Source organism: Sinocyclocheilus rhinocerous, unplaced genomic scaffold (assembly GCF_001515625.1).
Source record: "Sinocyclocheilus rhinocerous isolate Xijiao unplaced genomic scaffold, SAMN03320098_v1.1 scaffold278, whole genome shotgun sequence".
NCBI classification, from domain to species: Eukaryota; Metazoa; Chordata; class Actinopteri; order Cypriniformes; family Cyprinidae; genus Sinocyclocheilus; species Sinocyclocheilus rhinocerous.
Window position 1 is genome coordinate 859,999 of NW_015664178.1, and position 17,219 is coordinate 877,217.

Consider the following 17,219-nt stretch of genomic DNA (forward strand, 5'->3'; position numbering starts at 1 on the left):
GGACAATCCAGAATTATTTTGCAATAATGAGCTGCGGACAGAAACTTAGAGTTATTTGGTCACAACGGGAGGCACTTTGCATGGCGGAAAAAGAACGCAGCGTTCCAGCTCCCTACTGTAAAAATTGGTGGCGGGTCCATCATGCTGTGGGACTGTGTCAAGCACAGGTACTGGAAACCTTGTCAGAGTTGAGGGTCTCATGGATTCCACCCAGTATCAGCAGATTCTCTAGAAAAATTTTCAAGAATCAGTCAAGAGGTTGAAGTTACGTCGGGGTTGGTTGTTTCAGCAGGACAGTGACCCAAAGCATTGTTCCAAATCTACCAAGGAATTCATGCACAGACACAGATACAATGTAGAATGGCCATCCCAGTCCCCAGACTTGAACATCATCGAAACTCACAGGCTGTTATTTCAGCAAAAGGTGGCTCTACTAAATATTGATGTCATTATTCCATTAGGGTGCCCAAATTTCTGTCAGTTTTTGTTATGACTCTCATTGCATTGTTTCTGTTGATTCAGTAAATGTTATTTCATAACTGAAATGTTACTGTTTCCTTAAGGTATAAATTATATCCAAATTAAGTTACTGCTTCGAAAGTCCAGCAGATTATAAATTGAAATTATGATAATTATCAGGGGTGCCCAAACGTTTGCATAAAACTGAATTAACAAAAAAGGATATGTCTTTACTGTCATCTTAAGCATTTCTAATATATTTCCTGCATTTTCACGCCAGACGCGGCTCTTTATGGAGATTATGTGGCCTGTGGTGCTATTCATTGGACTGGTTTGGCTGAGAAGAGCGAACCCCCTTTACCGGCAACATGAATGTATGGATCCCTGAAGATGATTTAAAAAAACTTTTAAATTAAATTTTATTAAAAATGTTTAATAATATATATTATACTTTAATATCTTTAAATACATTTTGAATAATTTATTTAATATTATTTTAAGTAAAAAATAGTATATATTTTTATGATATATATTTTTAATATGCAAGGTGGTGGTGGTGGGGCTTTGGTAACCAACGGAGACGAGAGATTGTCAATATGATGCAATAAAGAAAAGCCTGGTTTACTATCCTAATGTCTTGCTCTGACAAAGGATCTTAATACAATCTTGTATATTTGAATAAAAGTATAATACAATTGTGTAATTCTGCATTTTACTACATTCATCGCATCATCTCCAATGTCAACAAGACAAAAAAGTACCAAAAGTACCATAGTTTGATATGGTACCTTGTTTTTTGTGCATGTACCATGGTAGCGCTATAGCACTATGTAAACACTACAACACTACAGTATGTAAATATGGTAATAATTCAGTATCATGATATATGTAGTGGGGTCCAAATTAGACTACATTGAAAAACTGGTATTGCAAATATAAATAACTGTTTTTAAATAAACATTTTAGAATTCTTTTAATTTTAATGAATAAGAAATGTTATAATACAACAAAATAATGATTAATAAAAATTTAGGATAGGAATTTCTAGATCACCAATCATATTATGTTTACACACATATATATATATATATATATATATATCGATAGATTTTTAACAATTTTTATATATATATACATATAGTTCAATATCTTTAAAGACATTATTTATACACAACATTTCCAGTGTCATATTCAAGGAGCAGCAGCTCCCACTGATGTTGGCTGATGTCTGTGATGCATATGCTCCTTTGTTGGCAATAATAACCAGTTTTCTCGACCTCAGGTCACTTCCCAAACAAAGCCATGCCCTCCACTGGCATCCTTCCATGGGTCCAAGGGATCTTCTGCAATGCAAACAACCCTTGTTTCCAGCACCCAACCCGTGGAGAGTCTCCAGGCCTGGTGTCCAACTACAACAACTCAATGTGAGTTGATTTTCATGTACAAACAGTGCAGATGAACTGGTCCTTCATCGCTCTAACACACATTCACCCCTCTCTGTTCAGACTGGCTCGGTTTTGGGCAGATGCACAGGAGCTGCTGTTCAAAGATCCTGAGTTTCTGCAGTTGGGACGGTTATGGCGGGAACTCATGGCCATGAGCAACTTCATGGACACCCTCAGGACCAATCCCGATCTAATCGCGGGGTTTGCATAAAACTGAATTAACAAAAAAGGATATGTCTTTACTGTCATCTTAAGCATTTCTAATATATTTCCTGCATTTTCACGCCAGACGCGGCTCTTTATGGAGATTATGTGGCCTGTGGTGCTATTCATTGGACTGGTTTGGCTGAGAAGAGCGAACCCCCTTTACCGGCAACATGAATGTATGGATCCCTGAAGATGATTTAAAAAAACTTTTAAATTAAATTTTATTAAAAATGTTTAATAATATATATTATACTTTAATATCTTTAAATACATTTTGAATAATTTATTTAATATTATATATATCGATAGATTTTTAACAATTTTTATATATATATACATATAGTTCAATATCTTTAAAGACATTATTTATACACAACATTTCCAGTGTCATATTCAAGGAGCAGCAGCTCCCACTGATGTTGGCTGATGTCTGTGATGCATATGCTCCTTTGTTGGCAATAATAACCAGTTTTCTCCACCTCAGGTCACTTCCCAAACAAAGCCATGCCCTCCACTGGCATCCTTCCATGGGTCCAAGGGATCTTCTGCAATGCAAACAACCCTTGTTTCCAGCACCCAACCCGTGGAGAGTCTCCAGGCCTGGTGTCCAACTACAACAACTCAATGTGAGTTGATTTTCATGTACAAACAGTGCAGATGAACTGGTCCTTCATCGCTCTAACACACATTCACCCCTCTCTGTTCAGACTGGCTCGGTTTTGGGCAGATGCACAGGAGCTGCTGTTCAAAGATCCTGAGTTTCTGCAGTTGGGACGGTTATGGCGGGAACTCATGGCCATGAGCAACTTCATGGACACCCTCAGGACCAATCCCGATCTAATCGCGGGTCAGCAAACCTCACGTCACCTCGGTTTCTCAGCCGTTCCTTCACTGTTTACACCACGCTCTCAGATTACATCACATGCTCAATCTGCCTTGAAGAGGCCCTTTCATGGGGAATGCTAAGAAGCTTATGCTCCTTCCATACTATTATTTTTAGAGGAAGCACTCTCGACAGGACACACAAATAGAAGTTGTCTGGGTTTGAATCAGACATTCCTACGCTGACAGCTCTAATGGGCCTGTCCTCACTAGAAAAACAAACGCCTGTGGCCATCAGTGGAATGTGATTGATTGTCCTCTGGTGATTGACTGCATAAGTAGGACTGTCCAGAGCATTATGGTGAAAACTTTTGGTTCCTGGCAGAAGAACCTGTCTTAAGCTCATTCCTACGTGCAGCAGGTTGCATTCGAAGTGCTAATAGCTCCGTGACCCTTGATAAAAAGGCCTATGACTAGGTTTTTGTGTCGTGTGAAAGAGTCTCTGGCTCTTCTAGGTTCCTGGCACTGATTCACACCAGAATCTCTCTCCTCTATCACCCCCTCTTCTCAGTTTCTTTCAAAAATAAGCATAGAAAAAGTGATATCTTGGCCAAATTTCAGCAAGCCATGGATGCCTGCCATACCAGAGCTGTTGTGTATCTGTTTGTCTCATCTGAAGGATTGTCATGCTGCTGAAATCCTTTTAGCTGAGCATCTCTTAAGTGTTGAAGTGTTGTATTCTTTCATCCCATTGAACTTCTTCACTCTGGCATCCTGTTCACACATTTTGTTCACTTCATCTGCAGGTCGAGGCGTGAAAGTGGAGGACATTTTGAAAGACGACGAAACTCTAACTTCATACCTGCTCAGAGATGTTCCTCTCACAGAATCTGTGGTAGATCAGCTGGTCCATGCACAGATCCGCCCTGAACAGGTGACCTATGCTGGTTTAAATGATTAGAACCAGAAAAATCAATTTTTTCCCCATTACGTCCACTTATAATGTTATCAATAAAAGCAAAAAATATTTGTAGTTTGGTTTCCAAAAATTAGTTCTTACGGTTTTTTTTCTTTTTCTTTTTTACATTTTAACAAAAAAACAAGGGGCCTTTTTTCCAGTTAAAATGTGAGAGATTTTATTTATCAGTATTAGTTAATATATTGAATATTTAATTGTGCAAGTTCATTTCACCTTATTTTTAAAAAACGATTATCTTTTTCAACATTTAACAGTGGTTCTCAACCTTTTTGACTCGAAGGCGCCCATTGTTCAATACAATATTTGAAGGCATAAGATATTATTTCTGATATTTCTGCTGTAAATATGATAACGCTGTTAGTTTTAAACTTTTGATTAACACAAACTGGGAGTGTTAAAGGGGTCATATGACATTGCTAAAAAGAACATTATTTTGTGTATTTGGTGTAATGAAATGTGTTTATGCAGTTTAAGGTTAAAAAACACATTATTTTCCACATACTGTACATTATTGTTTCTCCTCTATGCCCCTGAGGAGAACATGCTTTCTGAAATGTGTCGATTTTTACAAAGCTCATCGGTCTGAAAAGCGAGGTGTTCTCTGATTGGCCAGCTATCCAGTGCGTTGTGATTGGCCGAATTCCTCAAGCGTGTGACGGAAATGTTATGCCCCTTACCATACTGCGATGCCCTGTCAGGCCGGAGCGTAACATAAAACCATGTCTGCATTTGTGATCAGAGAAATGACAAACAACAAGCGCTACTCTACACTGCTCAAAACTCGCGTTTGAATCGTCAGTGGCAAATTCTTTAAATATGAAAACGTACTTACAGGCTGTGAGTCAGAAGCGCCAGACTGTCCTTGCAAAGTTGGAATTGCCCCACTTTATAGAAACAGGCACCGGCATTGTAGACTACTCTCCCTGGAAACAGTCCTCGTCCTCCATAAAATGCGCTGCACACATCTGAATCTTCTTTATGCACCAAGAGCTTGTAACACTTCAAAGAGAAAGGAAAAATTGAAATCACATCATATGACCCCTTTAATACATTAAATTTATATTAATAATATATTAAACAATTTATTTTGTGATTTGAGATTCTAATTCTGTATGTTTTTCAATAATAATAACAATTCTTGAGGGGGAAAAGAAATATGATTTCTCTTCATTTTCTTTTTTCTTTTTAGTAATTTATTAAGGCAAAACCAAATTCAATTTCTGTTTTGTATTGGCTATTGGCTATCATTTGAAAGTAATTATTGTCTCATCTGTATTTTCCAAAATTGTAATATCGGCGTGTCCGTAATTAGCACTATTTACAGTGTGTCTCTGAGATCTCAGAGAGGTCGTTGACCCGAAGTGTCCTTTTGTGTGATTGTCTAATTAAGTTGTGAATGATAAGCAGATTGACTTTGCCGCCGAGACAAAAATTCATCTGCTTTTTATGCATGTAAATAGAGTTTGTTGGTGGACTTGAATGTCTCTGTTTGAGACTGAGAGAATCTTGGCTGGTTTTTAAGTGCCCGTTTGTTCAGCATCAGATTGCATGTTTGGGTTTCTCAGCTCTCTGTACGGACCCTTTGTGATATATATATTTGTCATCCCAGGGCCCTGCGAGTAATCAGACCCCCAACCTAAGGCAGAATGACTCAAACCTGGCCCTCATGTTACCCAGCCCGAGATTCTTTGTGGGTTTATTTTTCAGTGCAAACAAAGCATGGATGGTGGTTTGCACGAGACCGCATCTGCTTTGATCCTGAAGGCAGTGCAGAGGAGCTGGTCTAGAGGAAGTGATAGTATGAACGCAAGAACATCAGGGTCCGAGTCACTTTCATATGGAAATGTAAGGGAGAGGAATGCAAGGCATTTTGAAGGCTTTCTCAGAGGTGCTGCCAGTCAGCCAGCAGGGGCGTACCGAGGAAGATGGAATGTTCTGGTTGGATAAGTCCTTAGCTACTAATGAAACAGAGAATGAGAGAGGAACACAGAAAGAAAGAAAGCTGGATACATGAAGCTGGAGGTTTTCCAGTTGGGTTTTTGCACACTGATTTGGAGTCATGGCTTGCATCCATGTTTCATCCAAGTGCGCATCTCATTGCTGAGGCAAAGAAACACATTTAGGATTTAAAACCTAAAGTGTGAAGGAGAAATATTAGCCTTGATGCTAATAGCATTGGTGTCTCTTTTTCAACAGTGCAGTCATGTGATCAGTCGGTGTAAGTGTTGCTAAATCAACACTGCTAAAGCTTGATAGCAAATTATTGGTATAATATGGTTTCATTCTGTTTTTTACTGTCACTCTCTTTCTCAGTTTGCTTATGGAGTTCCTGATCTCCGTCTGAAGGACATCGCCTGCAGTCAGACTCTTCTTGAGCGTTTCCTTATTTTCCCGAGCCGTTGGGGCCTGTATTCCGTGCGCAATGCCATGTGTGTTCTCACCCCGCAGCGTCTTCAAATCATTGAGGACAAATTCTACGCCAATCTTGATTTCTTCAAACTTTTCCGCTTGGTCAGTCTACTCATTCATTCAATAAAATCAGTAATAATTAGTGCTGTCAATCGATAAAAAAAAAATTGAGTAATCACAAATTTTTTCCTGAAATTAAATCGTGATTAATCCCACCTAACATTAAAGTTTTTAAATATACTTTCATATTGCAATAATTTCATATTCAATCTTCAAATTAATGTAGAAAAAACAGTATATATTTAAAATATTTGTTTAATGGCATTTTTTTATGTCTGAAGGTGAGTATCACTGATACCAATACTACTGATGTCTCTAGGAAATACTTTTTTCCCTCTTATATTTAACCATTGACTAGCCATTCAACATTACAGTAGCTATAATTGAGAGCTATCAATTTTAACATTTATTAGACTTTAAAAAATAACAACTTCTAGTGAACTTAAAACAATCTTCACATAAACTCATTATAATAAAAGCCATATTTAGCTACCTGCCCCCTTCAGCAAGTAGGACATATACAGAAATTGAATAAAGATATCAAACGCTAAATTCTAAATTAAATATTAATCCTTAAAGCTCTTTTTTCTTTTGTTCTTTGATGAACAGACATCACAGCAGCTGGGTTATCAGGTTATTTTTAAAAGTTGAACAACTTTTAATTTGAGTAACTTGTTTATAGAACACAATATCATGTGCAAGATGCTGCTAAAGACATAAGATGCAAGTACAACGGTCATAAATGTTTGTCTAGTGTATGTTTACATAGAAAAACAATGGAAAAGCAGCTCAGTGCAATACAAAAACAGGTTCTGTGCCAACAGCCCCTAAGCCTGCATTAATTTCCATGCAGGTCTTGCCTGATTTATGATGGTCTAGCATGTTGACCACCAGCAAAACAATGCTGGTCAAGCTGATTGACCAAGGAAGTTTTGGCCTGATTATCATAGTAAAGAAGCCTGATGGGGTTACTTTAGGCTTAATTTATAATACAAAATAATGTTTTACTTAAGAAATCTTATATTTGGGCTTATAAACATTATAAAATACTAGGAACCCATATTCAAAAATGTTGAAAAACATCAAAATGTATTTTTGATTTTAAAAACTCGTGAACTTTCATTTAATTTTCATTTCATTTCATTATTATCATTTCATTATTCCAAATTCAGTCATTTGGAAGTGAAACTGAAAAAAGATTGAAGATTGATTGTGACATTTTTTAACATATTATTATTCAAAATTCTGTCATTTGTAAGTGAAACTGAAAACAGGAAGACTAATGATTAATTAGAGCTTTTTATCTTCATTTTATTATTCCAAATTCAGTCATTTGTAAATGAAACCGAAAACAGGAAGAATTATCATAGCAACAGTAAGTGCTCATTTTTGTACTTCCTGTTTGACGAAAGCTCCTGAATTTTTGTAGAGTTAAGAACAAAATCCCACACACCCTTCCTGGTTGTTCTTGGTAGTTTATGGTTTGAGAATGAGTGTGGGGAGAGGACAGAGGGGTGTTAGCCTGAGTCACCCGATCAGTGTTAGTGGAGCGAAGCCACTTGGCCTATTTCAGTAATGAGATTAGTCAACACACTTCAGCTGGACTAAACCCTATGAGAGCTTTAAATAATAATACAGAGCGTCTGTACTGAAGACCAAACTTTATCCTTCCCCCTCAGCACAGATATTTACATGAACACATTAATGTGGATTCATTTGGTAGTCTTTTATCCCAAAAATATATTGACTCTGTTTTTGTTGAAATATCAGTCATATACAAACGCTGATGGCTGGAACAATATAAAACATGTTAGAAGTCAGTTCTTTAGCACTGGAGAATCTGATAGGAAATCTGGTAGGAAGGATGTCTGATATTTGAAGTTGATTCTGTGACACACACATGCCATTTCCTGAATCTGGTCCATCCTGATCCATTGTAAAGTAGCTTGGATACAGTTCCTGGGGCAGCTCCTGGAAGAAACATTAATTCTGGAAGTGTTACATCTCAGAAGACAGGATATGAGCAACACGCATTTCCCAAACCTTGCTTTGCAACTTCAGCTAAATTGATTTGAACAAAGTTTAAAATGTTAACTGTTTTATACATGACATTTATTTTAGACATATATTTTAGACATAAATGTAACTGAAACACTATTTTTTTTATTTTTTATTACCATTTATTTATTATTGCTTGTATTCACTTGCTTGTAATATTCCGACTTAAGTCTTTTTACACTTTGTTACTTAACCCTAAATGCCTGACATTAAATAATATAAAAAAAAAATTTAATGGAATAATTTATTGAACCTTTACACAATAAAAAAAAGTCTGCAAATGATCGTTACACCATATGAAATGTCAAAAGCCTGATGTGTCATATTTGATATTCACATTTTAATATTATTTTTCTAAAAAATGACGTATGGATAATCAAGTAAACCTAAGTTGCTCAGTCCAGTGTTCATCTCAAAATATTTCTAACAATATAAAAGTTACTCTTACGTTTACTTTATAATAATCAGTAAAAATTGCACAGCAAAAAGACGTGTAGCATGACATTTTTAAAATTAAACTGTAAGGACTCTTAATTTTCTAAAAAAAATTTAACTAGTTGTCGACTGACAAAACATTGAAAACAATGAAAAATTGTCTTTCCAAAAAATTTCCAGTTGTCAAAAAAATCCTAAAAACTTGCTGGCAATGATATTAGGACTGTTAATGTATTGAATGGACTGTACATCTGTCCGTCTATGGCATTGACCAATATGACTAATATAGATGGTCTCTTTTCCTTCTCTCTTCTCATTCACAGCTTCCTCTAGTTATTGATAACTACTCCAATGGACTCGACCTGCACTTCTGGGCCCGACTTCTGCTTGCCGTGTCTGAGAAGCTGAAAGCGGTGTGTATGAGGCCCTTCAAAAGTTCAGCTGTATTTTTGGAAATCAGGAAATCACTCCGCCTTGCTTTTTACGCAAGCATACAGATATGGAGATATGATTCCCGTGTCTGCGGAAAGCTAATTTCAGCTGCTTCTCAGTCAGATTGTCACTGTAAATAAACCTGAGGTTCATATTTGGTTAGTTCACAGGTGAGGGCATTTTATACCCTGCTGAAACAGGGAGGAAACACCTCAGAGACAGTAGACATCAATGTCTGATTGTTAAATGATGCAAGTGTGGCTTTTTTTTAAGGTGTTTGTATATGAATCAATAGATGTTCTCTAGATGCTGTTTTCTCTCTCTCTTCACCTGCTGTAGTATAACGGACCCCAGAGGCTTAGATTATCTGTCCTGTATCTGTAGGCTTTGATGTGTTTTAGTTTAGAAGATAATGGACTTTCCCACCCAGAGGGATTTTAGTTTGGTGCCGAAAGGTTTGGTTTGCTCTTTGACTCCATGACAGATTTGAAATTCATACTCCTTAGGGGCGTTTCTAGCCTTTCATCAGTATAGGAACACAGATCCGCCAGCAAAAAAGTGTGCCCATATTTTGATACTCTTTTTTTTAAAATATTGTTTTGGATATAAATCATCTTTACCTGCAGTACAGAGTCGTTCACATGCTGCATGTGCAATAAAGAGCTGTTTTGTCATTGACAGACAATAGAAGACATTTGCAAGTTTTGTTTTCTACAATTGATTGTAGGTAAATAGGCTATCCAGCTCATCCAGCGCTATTTTTGTTGTGTTTGTCTTATAAAATATCCCGTTACTATTTCAGTGTGAGAAACTGCTCCAAATGATTCTGTGCGTGAGTGAACCGCCCTAATGAATCAAACTGAATCACAAACAATTTCAGATCTTTTAACAAAACTGTTTGTCCGATCAGATCAAAAGAGGGATTCATTTATGAATGCTGAATTCTGATACTAAACAGCTGATAGAAAAAACAACTTGATTGCTGATATATTATCAGACAAAAAAAAAAAAAAAAGATTCTCAGGTCAGTACACAGTAATCTATTTGCAGATTTTTGCAACTTTTAACCAGCCCTCAAGTGTAGTGGATCAAGTGTAACCAGACTCATTTTGTGAACTAAAGGAATTACATTGCACAAAGCATAATATTTCATAACAAAATGCTGTTACATTTTCGTACATTTTGTAGAAAAAGTGGCAATTGCATTTCTTTAATGTAACAAAATTCTGAACCAAAACTGATTTTGTGCACAAAATTCCTTTGATTTAGTGTACACAAGGGTGGTTGAAAAGTGCATTTAGAAAATAGGAACCCTTTCGAAGACAATATGTACACAGCATTATGTACTACACATTATGTAGAAGACATGGATTTTGACATGCTGAATTACAAAATGGAGCATACAGAGCGTTTTGTTTTTTTTGCTTATTGTTTAAGCATTTTGAGGACAAAACTGCAATATGGGGGCCACAAAATGCCTTTTGTAAATGAAATGCATAGTCCCAAGGTCATTTTAATTAATGTATTCACTACACGTCCTCATTGTTCCAAGTTTGACAACCAGAAACTTTTAATCATTATTTTGAACAGTGTATCAAATTTTGTGCCAACGTTTTTGTGAAATGTGGCCTTGTGTTTTAAAACCGTAATAAAACATCATTTTTATTAAGTAATGCGATGGCATTCATGAATTAAATGTGACTAAAACATCTGAATACTTATTGGGGCCACAATATTCTGAAAACTCAAGTTGAAATCATGTTGTTAGAAATTTAAAGGCATCTATTTTAAAGGGTTAGTTCACCCAAAAATGAAACTTCTGTCATTAATTACTCACCCTCATGTCATTCCAAACCCGAAAGACCTTCGTTCATCTTCGGAACACAAATTAAGATATTTGATGAAATCTGAGAGGTTTCTGACCCTTGCATAGACAGCAAAGTAACTGACATGTTCAAGGCCCAGAAAGTTATAAGGACATCATTAAAATAGTCCATGTGACATCAGTGGTTCAACCTTAATGTTATAAAGCTACGAGAATACTTTTTGTGTGCAAAAAAACCCAAAACAAAAATAACTTTATTCAACAATTTCTTCTCTTCCGTGTCAGTCTTTGATGCGCATTCACAAGAGTACCATGACTGGTCTAAAAAAAAAAAAACTTCCTCTGCTTGTAAACAAGTCGTAGTGCATCCAGGTTCTAAGTCAGAACGCTGGCTCCTGCATCAGCAGCACCGCACGCATGCACATATCTTAATTTGTGTTCCGAAGATGAACAAAGGTTTTATGGGTTTGGAACGACATGAGGGTGAGTAATTAATGACAGAATTTTTATTTTTGGGTGAACTAACCCTTTGATTAATGACTTAGCTTTTTTCCCAACAGCTGTTTGAAAGACCGAGCTCTCAATACCTGTTGCAAGTGGTTTCTCCACTGCTTCAGTCCCATGAATCCCCATCTTTCAGCCAACTCATGGCTTCCACCTCCAGCTTGTTCTGTGGCTACACAGAAGGGGCCTTTTCCAGGGTCACCTCCTTCAACTGGTATGAGGATAACAACTACAAAGCCTTTTTGGGCATCAACAGTACACGGGGAGAGGGGAAGTACAACTATGATCACACAGCCAGTGAGTACTGTACTGTACATAGACTTCGTCTGATGAAGACGAAAAGCAGAGAAGAGAATGTTCTCGTGTTTCTCATAACTCCATATGTCTTTCAGCTCCGTTCTGTAATGACCTCATGAAGGATTTGGAGTCCAATCCGGTCACAAGGATTGTGTGGAGTTCAGTCAAGCCTTTCCTGATGGGCAAGATCCTGTACGCTCCCGATTCCCCTGCTGTCCGACAGATCATTAAAAACGTAAGAGAAAAAGCTCTTCTTTGACTACACGCACACCTGGAACAACAGCAGATGAGTGTATTAATGCAACAGCTAATCTCGCTCCGGGCCTGTAAGATAAATCAGCACATTGCAGCAGACATCTCAGCGGGTTAGCCAGAGGAGAAATGATGCAGGTCTGATGGGTTCCCATAGAGGCTATGTGAGCTTTAGGAGCACTTTAGAACATACAACACAGCTGACTGGCTTTTGCTCCCTTAAATTCTTATGTAAGCAGGACTGCATGTTTTTTCGGCTGAGTGCTTTGTAAATGAGTTTCCTTTTTTACCACTAATAGTGTACCCTTAGCTCTTCTGTAGCTCAAACTGTACAGAATGGTTTAAGCAACACCAAGGCGCTAGCAACCAATGAAATATACCTTAAATGCCACGTAAATCGCTTTGGATAAGTAGTCTTTTTTGTGTGTTTGGCATTACCACTAAGGTTTGAAAGAAGTCGGGCCCAGAAGTTATTTGATAAAAAAATACAGTAAAATATTGCTATTTTGTGAGATATTATTACAATTTAAAAGAACACTTTTATAATTTAATATATTTCAAAATATAAATGATTCCTGTGATGGCAACGATGACTTTACAGTCTTCAGTGTCTCATGATCTTTCACAAATCATTCTAATATTGTGATTTGGTGCTCAATTATTAGCAGTAATTACTGGTACTCATTTAGTAATAATGGTTCTTATTATCATCATCATCATCAATGTTGTAAACAATTTTTGCTGCTTAATATTTTTGTAGAAATTGTGGTACTTTTTTTTAGGATTCTTTGATGAATAGAAAGTTCAAAAGAACAGCATTTCTTTTGTAATGTATCATTATAAATGTATTTATAACATCTGTCACTTTTGATCAATGCATCCTTGTTGAAATAAAGTATTATAATTTTATACTATAATAAGTATTATTATAGTATTACACCCATGGTGCAAAGTTGATATATAATGAAAAATAACTTCATTACACCAGCAGAGCAAATGAAATGCAATAAATTATTTCTCCAGCTACTTTTTTTCCATGGTCTTATCAACAGCAACTTACAGTACTGTAATTTTACTTACAGGGTTAGTCACATTTGAGCAGTTCGAGAAGTGTTTTGATCAAGGTCACAATGGTGTTAAATTATGAATCAAACTTAACGGGGTTCAAACATACAACTTTTCATGTACCAGCTCAGATCTTTTAACCACTAAACAATACTGTTCATGTGACCTCCAGCTCTGTATCAATCTTTCCTTTGTGCCTTTCATTTGAAAAAGTGGAAGCAAAAAGAAAAAAAAATAGAAATTGAAAGAGCAATAGAGAAAGGGAAGGAGGGAGGTAAGGCCTTTGCCCCTGGGAGAGAGCTCCGGTGTGGACATGCTTGCCCTGGGCAATGGGCCATGGCTGTGGTCCCATCAGATCAGCTTTAGAGGGCTTCAGTTTCTCTGTTTATGCAGCAGGGCTCTCAGTGGGACTGTGTAAACTGCTCCTGGTGGGAATTCTGTCATTCTGTGGTCAAACTCAATGCAGTTGCCACCACCTGAGCATTGTCCTGCCTTTATTGTTACTGTGCCATTGAATGCTGAACAAACAGATTTGTTTCATTTGTTCTTGCCTACTTTTATTTGAATGCATGTAAACTTTGTAAGTTTGTGTGTGTTTATTCAGGCAAACACCACCTTTGAGGAGTTAGAAAGACTTAGGAACATGGGTCGGGCCTGGGAGGAGGTTGGCCCACAGGTGTGGAGCTTCTTTCAGGATGGTGTACAGATGAACATGCTTCGGGTAAACACTGTGTCTTAAACTTTCTTTGAAAAGATGACACCAATACATGAGATTGTTTCATTTGTAGCTGAATATTTCATGCAAGGTTTCAGTTCCAATACATTTTGCATTATATCTCAGGACTCCATCAGAAATCCCACAGTGATGGATTATATCAACAAAGGCCTCAAAGACACTTCATTCACTGGCCAACACATCCTCAACTTCCTGTACAACGGCCCTGACGAAGATCGAGCCCAGGACATGCCTAACTTTGACTGGCGGAACATCTTTAACATGACTGACCAAGTTATTCGCCTTATAAACCGATACGGAGAGGTATCACTCATGCATAAAAAAGCATACATCTGCTTGAAATGTTGCATATTGCTATCTATTTTGCAAAAAATTATATAAAAATAATAATTATATAAATTAAATATATTATAGAAGAATATTGAATATTATATTACCATTCAAAAGTTTAGGGTAAGTTTTTATGCTTATTATGCTCACCAAGGCTGCATTTATTTGATTAAAAATACAGTAAAAACAGTAACATTGTGAAATATTATTACAATTTAAAATAACTATTTTCTATTTTAATATATTTTAAAATGTAATTTATTCCTGTCAGAAAAGCTGAATTTTCAGCAGTCATTACTCCAGTCTTCAGTGTCACATAATCCTCTAGATATCATTCTAATATGCTGATTCTTTTTTAAATTGTTTTAATATTCGTATGCTTTTCTTAATATTTTTGTGGAAGCCATGGACTTTTTCAGAATTCTTTGATGAATAGAAAATTTAAAAGAGCAGCATTTATTTGTAACATTATAAATGTTTTTTTTACTTTCACTTTTGATCAATTTAATGCATCCTTGCTGAATTAAAACAAAAAACAAAAAATTGACCCTGAAAAAAAATACACACACATATATAATTAGTTTGCAGTATATAGTATATACGGCACAGTCTGCAGTCAGCAGTATGCTTGCATTTTTTTTTAGAACAATCATCAAGTCAGACTTTCCAAATTCACTTGTCATTTAGTCCTTCAAAAGAGACACAGATCTGCTCAGAAGCCATAGGGTGAAAAGCAACCGGTCACTCTCAGCCGGCTCGGCCTTTCTGATGTCAAGTAGAACAAAGAAAAGTTTTTGATTTCTCACTGAGAGTTTGCCAGTGTGGGAGAGCTATTTAATGGTAGAGTTCAATGCTGAATGCCTTCAATACAAATCAGGGTGAGCTTAAGGCAGTCTGTGCCAGACGAGAGCAGGACCTCTGCTATCTAAACCGTGTGTTTTTTAGTCTTTGTCTCAGCTAGCAGCATTTGAGGAGTGACAAATTAACAGCAAACAATTCAATTAAGTCTTTTTGGATAATAGATTTGTGCTGAATTCTGATGCAGATCTAAAATAGTGGAACGGCTTGATCTGGCTGAGTTTGACAGTCTGGATCTGAACTGATAAGTAAACGTGATCTCCTTAGTGATTTTCCATTAGGTTCTTCCAGGAATATTGAATTCATGGAATTAATAGGTTGATTTGTTTTTAATCAGTTATGAGTACAATCACTTATATGTCCCCTGTAATTACAGTGTCTGGTGCTGGACAAGTTCTCCGCTATTTCTGATGAGGACCAGTTGACCCATCGAGCGCTGGACCTTCTTGGGGAGAGCAAGTTTTGGGCAGGGCTGGTATTTGTTGACATGTACTCCTGGGCCACCAAGGTGCCCCCTCATGTTAAATTCAAGATCCGCATGGACATTGATCTCGTGGAGCGAACTAACAAGATCAAAGACAGGTCTGTCTGTAACCAGTACTGAGCCATTCCTCAGATCTTGATTTTCTTTGCATTTGTTTCACTCTACATCCTCTCCTATGATCAGATACTGGGATCCAGGACCAAGGGCTGATCCCATGGATGATCTGCGGTATATATGGGGAGGATTTGCCTACCTGCAGGACATGATAGAACATGGAATAATAAAGACCCACACAGGGAAGGAATGGCCTTTAGGTGTCTACCTTCAGCAGATGCCCTATCCCTGTTATGTGGATGATCTGTGAGTATCAGTATCACACTTAGTATTTGTTACATTTATAGATAGGGATGCATGATATATCGGGACCATATTGATATCTGACAGAATTTGAATATTGTTGCATCCATGTTTTAGGCATATAAATTTGTTTTGTTTTGTTGTCAATGTTCAATCAATGATCTATCTTCTTCTCCTCATTGACAACACATGCCACAGCTTCATGCTAACTCTGAACCGCTGCTTTCCGATCTTCATGGTGTTGGCCTGGGTCTATTCTGCCTCTATGACGGTGAAGAGCATCGTGCTGGAGAAGGAGATGAGGTTGAAAGAGACTCTGAAGGCCATGGGCGTCACTAACCGTGTGCTCTGGTGCACATGGTTCATTGACACCTTCTTCATGATGGCCTCCAGCACAGCCCTGCTTACTCTTATTATCATGGTAAGAGATGGTGCGCAAAACACCCTAAAACCAGCAAGCAAGACCACCTAAGATCAGTAAGCCAGTGTTGTGTGTGTGTGTGTTTGTTTGTTTCTTTCAGTAGAATAGTGGTTGGTTCCAGTTCTATGAACTTTAACCACTATGTCTTTAAGAAAAATGGGTGCTCTCCCTGTAAAGTATTATGCTTTCAACTACAGCAAAATTGACAAGTTAGATTTTCTATTTTCAGATTACTATACTGACCTCTTGTGGCAATCATCAAAAATGACATTTGATGATGTACTAGTTTAGGCATACTCTTCAAATGATTTATTTTTCAAATAAATGCTGTTCTTTCTTTCCATTTATCAAAGAATCCCGGGAAAAAAAGTATCACAGTTTCAAAATATTAGGCAGTCCAACTGTTTTCAACACTAATAATAACAAGAAATGTTTCTTGACTAGCAAATCAGCATGATGTCATATATCATGCTGATTTATGAAGGATATATGACATAATATATGAAGGGTCAATTGACACTTAAGACTAATGATGCTGAAAATTCAACTTTGCTATCACAAGAATAAACTAGAGAAGTTTGTCAGGACAAACTTTGAAGCTGGCTTGACAAAGCTTATCTGAAAGTTTAAGGTTTGATGATTATGTAGCTGGAGTAAGAAAAAACAGCCAGCAATAGCATGATTTAACATGTTTCTAGCATTGTTTTAATATGTGGCTAACATGCTTTAGCATGTTGCTAACATGTTTTGAGATAATGTTAGCTTATTTTCGCATGTTTCAGCT

At 37.0% G+C, this 17,219-nt stretch overlaps 1 protein-coding gene across 1 annotated transcript in view; it reads left to right on the forward strand.

Moving 5' to 3' along the window:
• The window catches only part of LOC107729654 (retinal-specific ATP-binding cassette transporter-like), a 44,957-nt gene that overhangs the window by 2,247 nt on the left and 25,491 nt on the right, over nt 1-17,219 (forward strand). Inside the window, 13 exon segments of the mRNA XM_016540294.1 lie at nt 740-833; nt 1,742-1,883; nt 2,819-2,958; nt 3,740-3,867; nt 6,226-6,423; nt 9,198-9,287; nt 11,692-11,932; nt 12,028-12,167; nt 13,854-13,970; nt 14,091-14,288; nt 15,550-15,755; nt 15,841-16,017; nt 16,213-16,435. Of these exon segments, the coding sequence (XP_016395780.1) occupies nt 740-833; nt 1,742-1,883; nt 2,819-2,958; nt 3,740-3,867; nt 6,226-6,423; nt 9,198-9,287; nt 11,692-11,932; nt 12,028-12,167; nt 13,854-13,970; nt 14,091-14,288; nt 15,550-15,755; nt 15,841-16,017; nt 16,213-16,435 (2,094 nt within the window).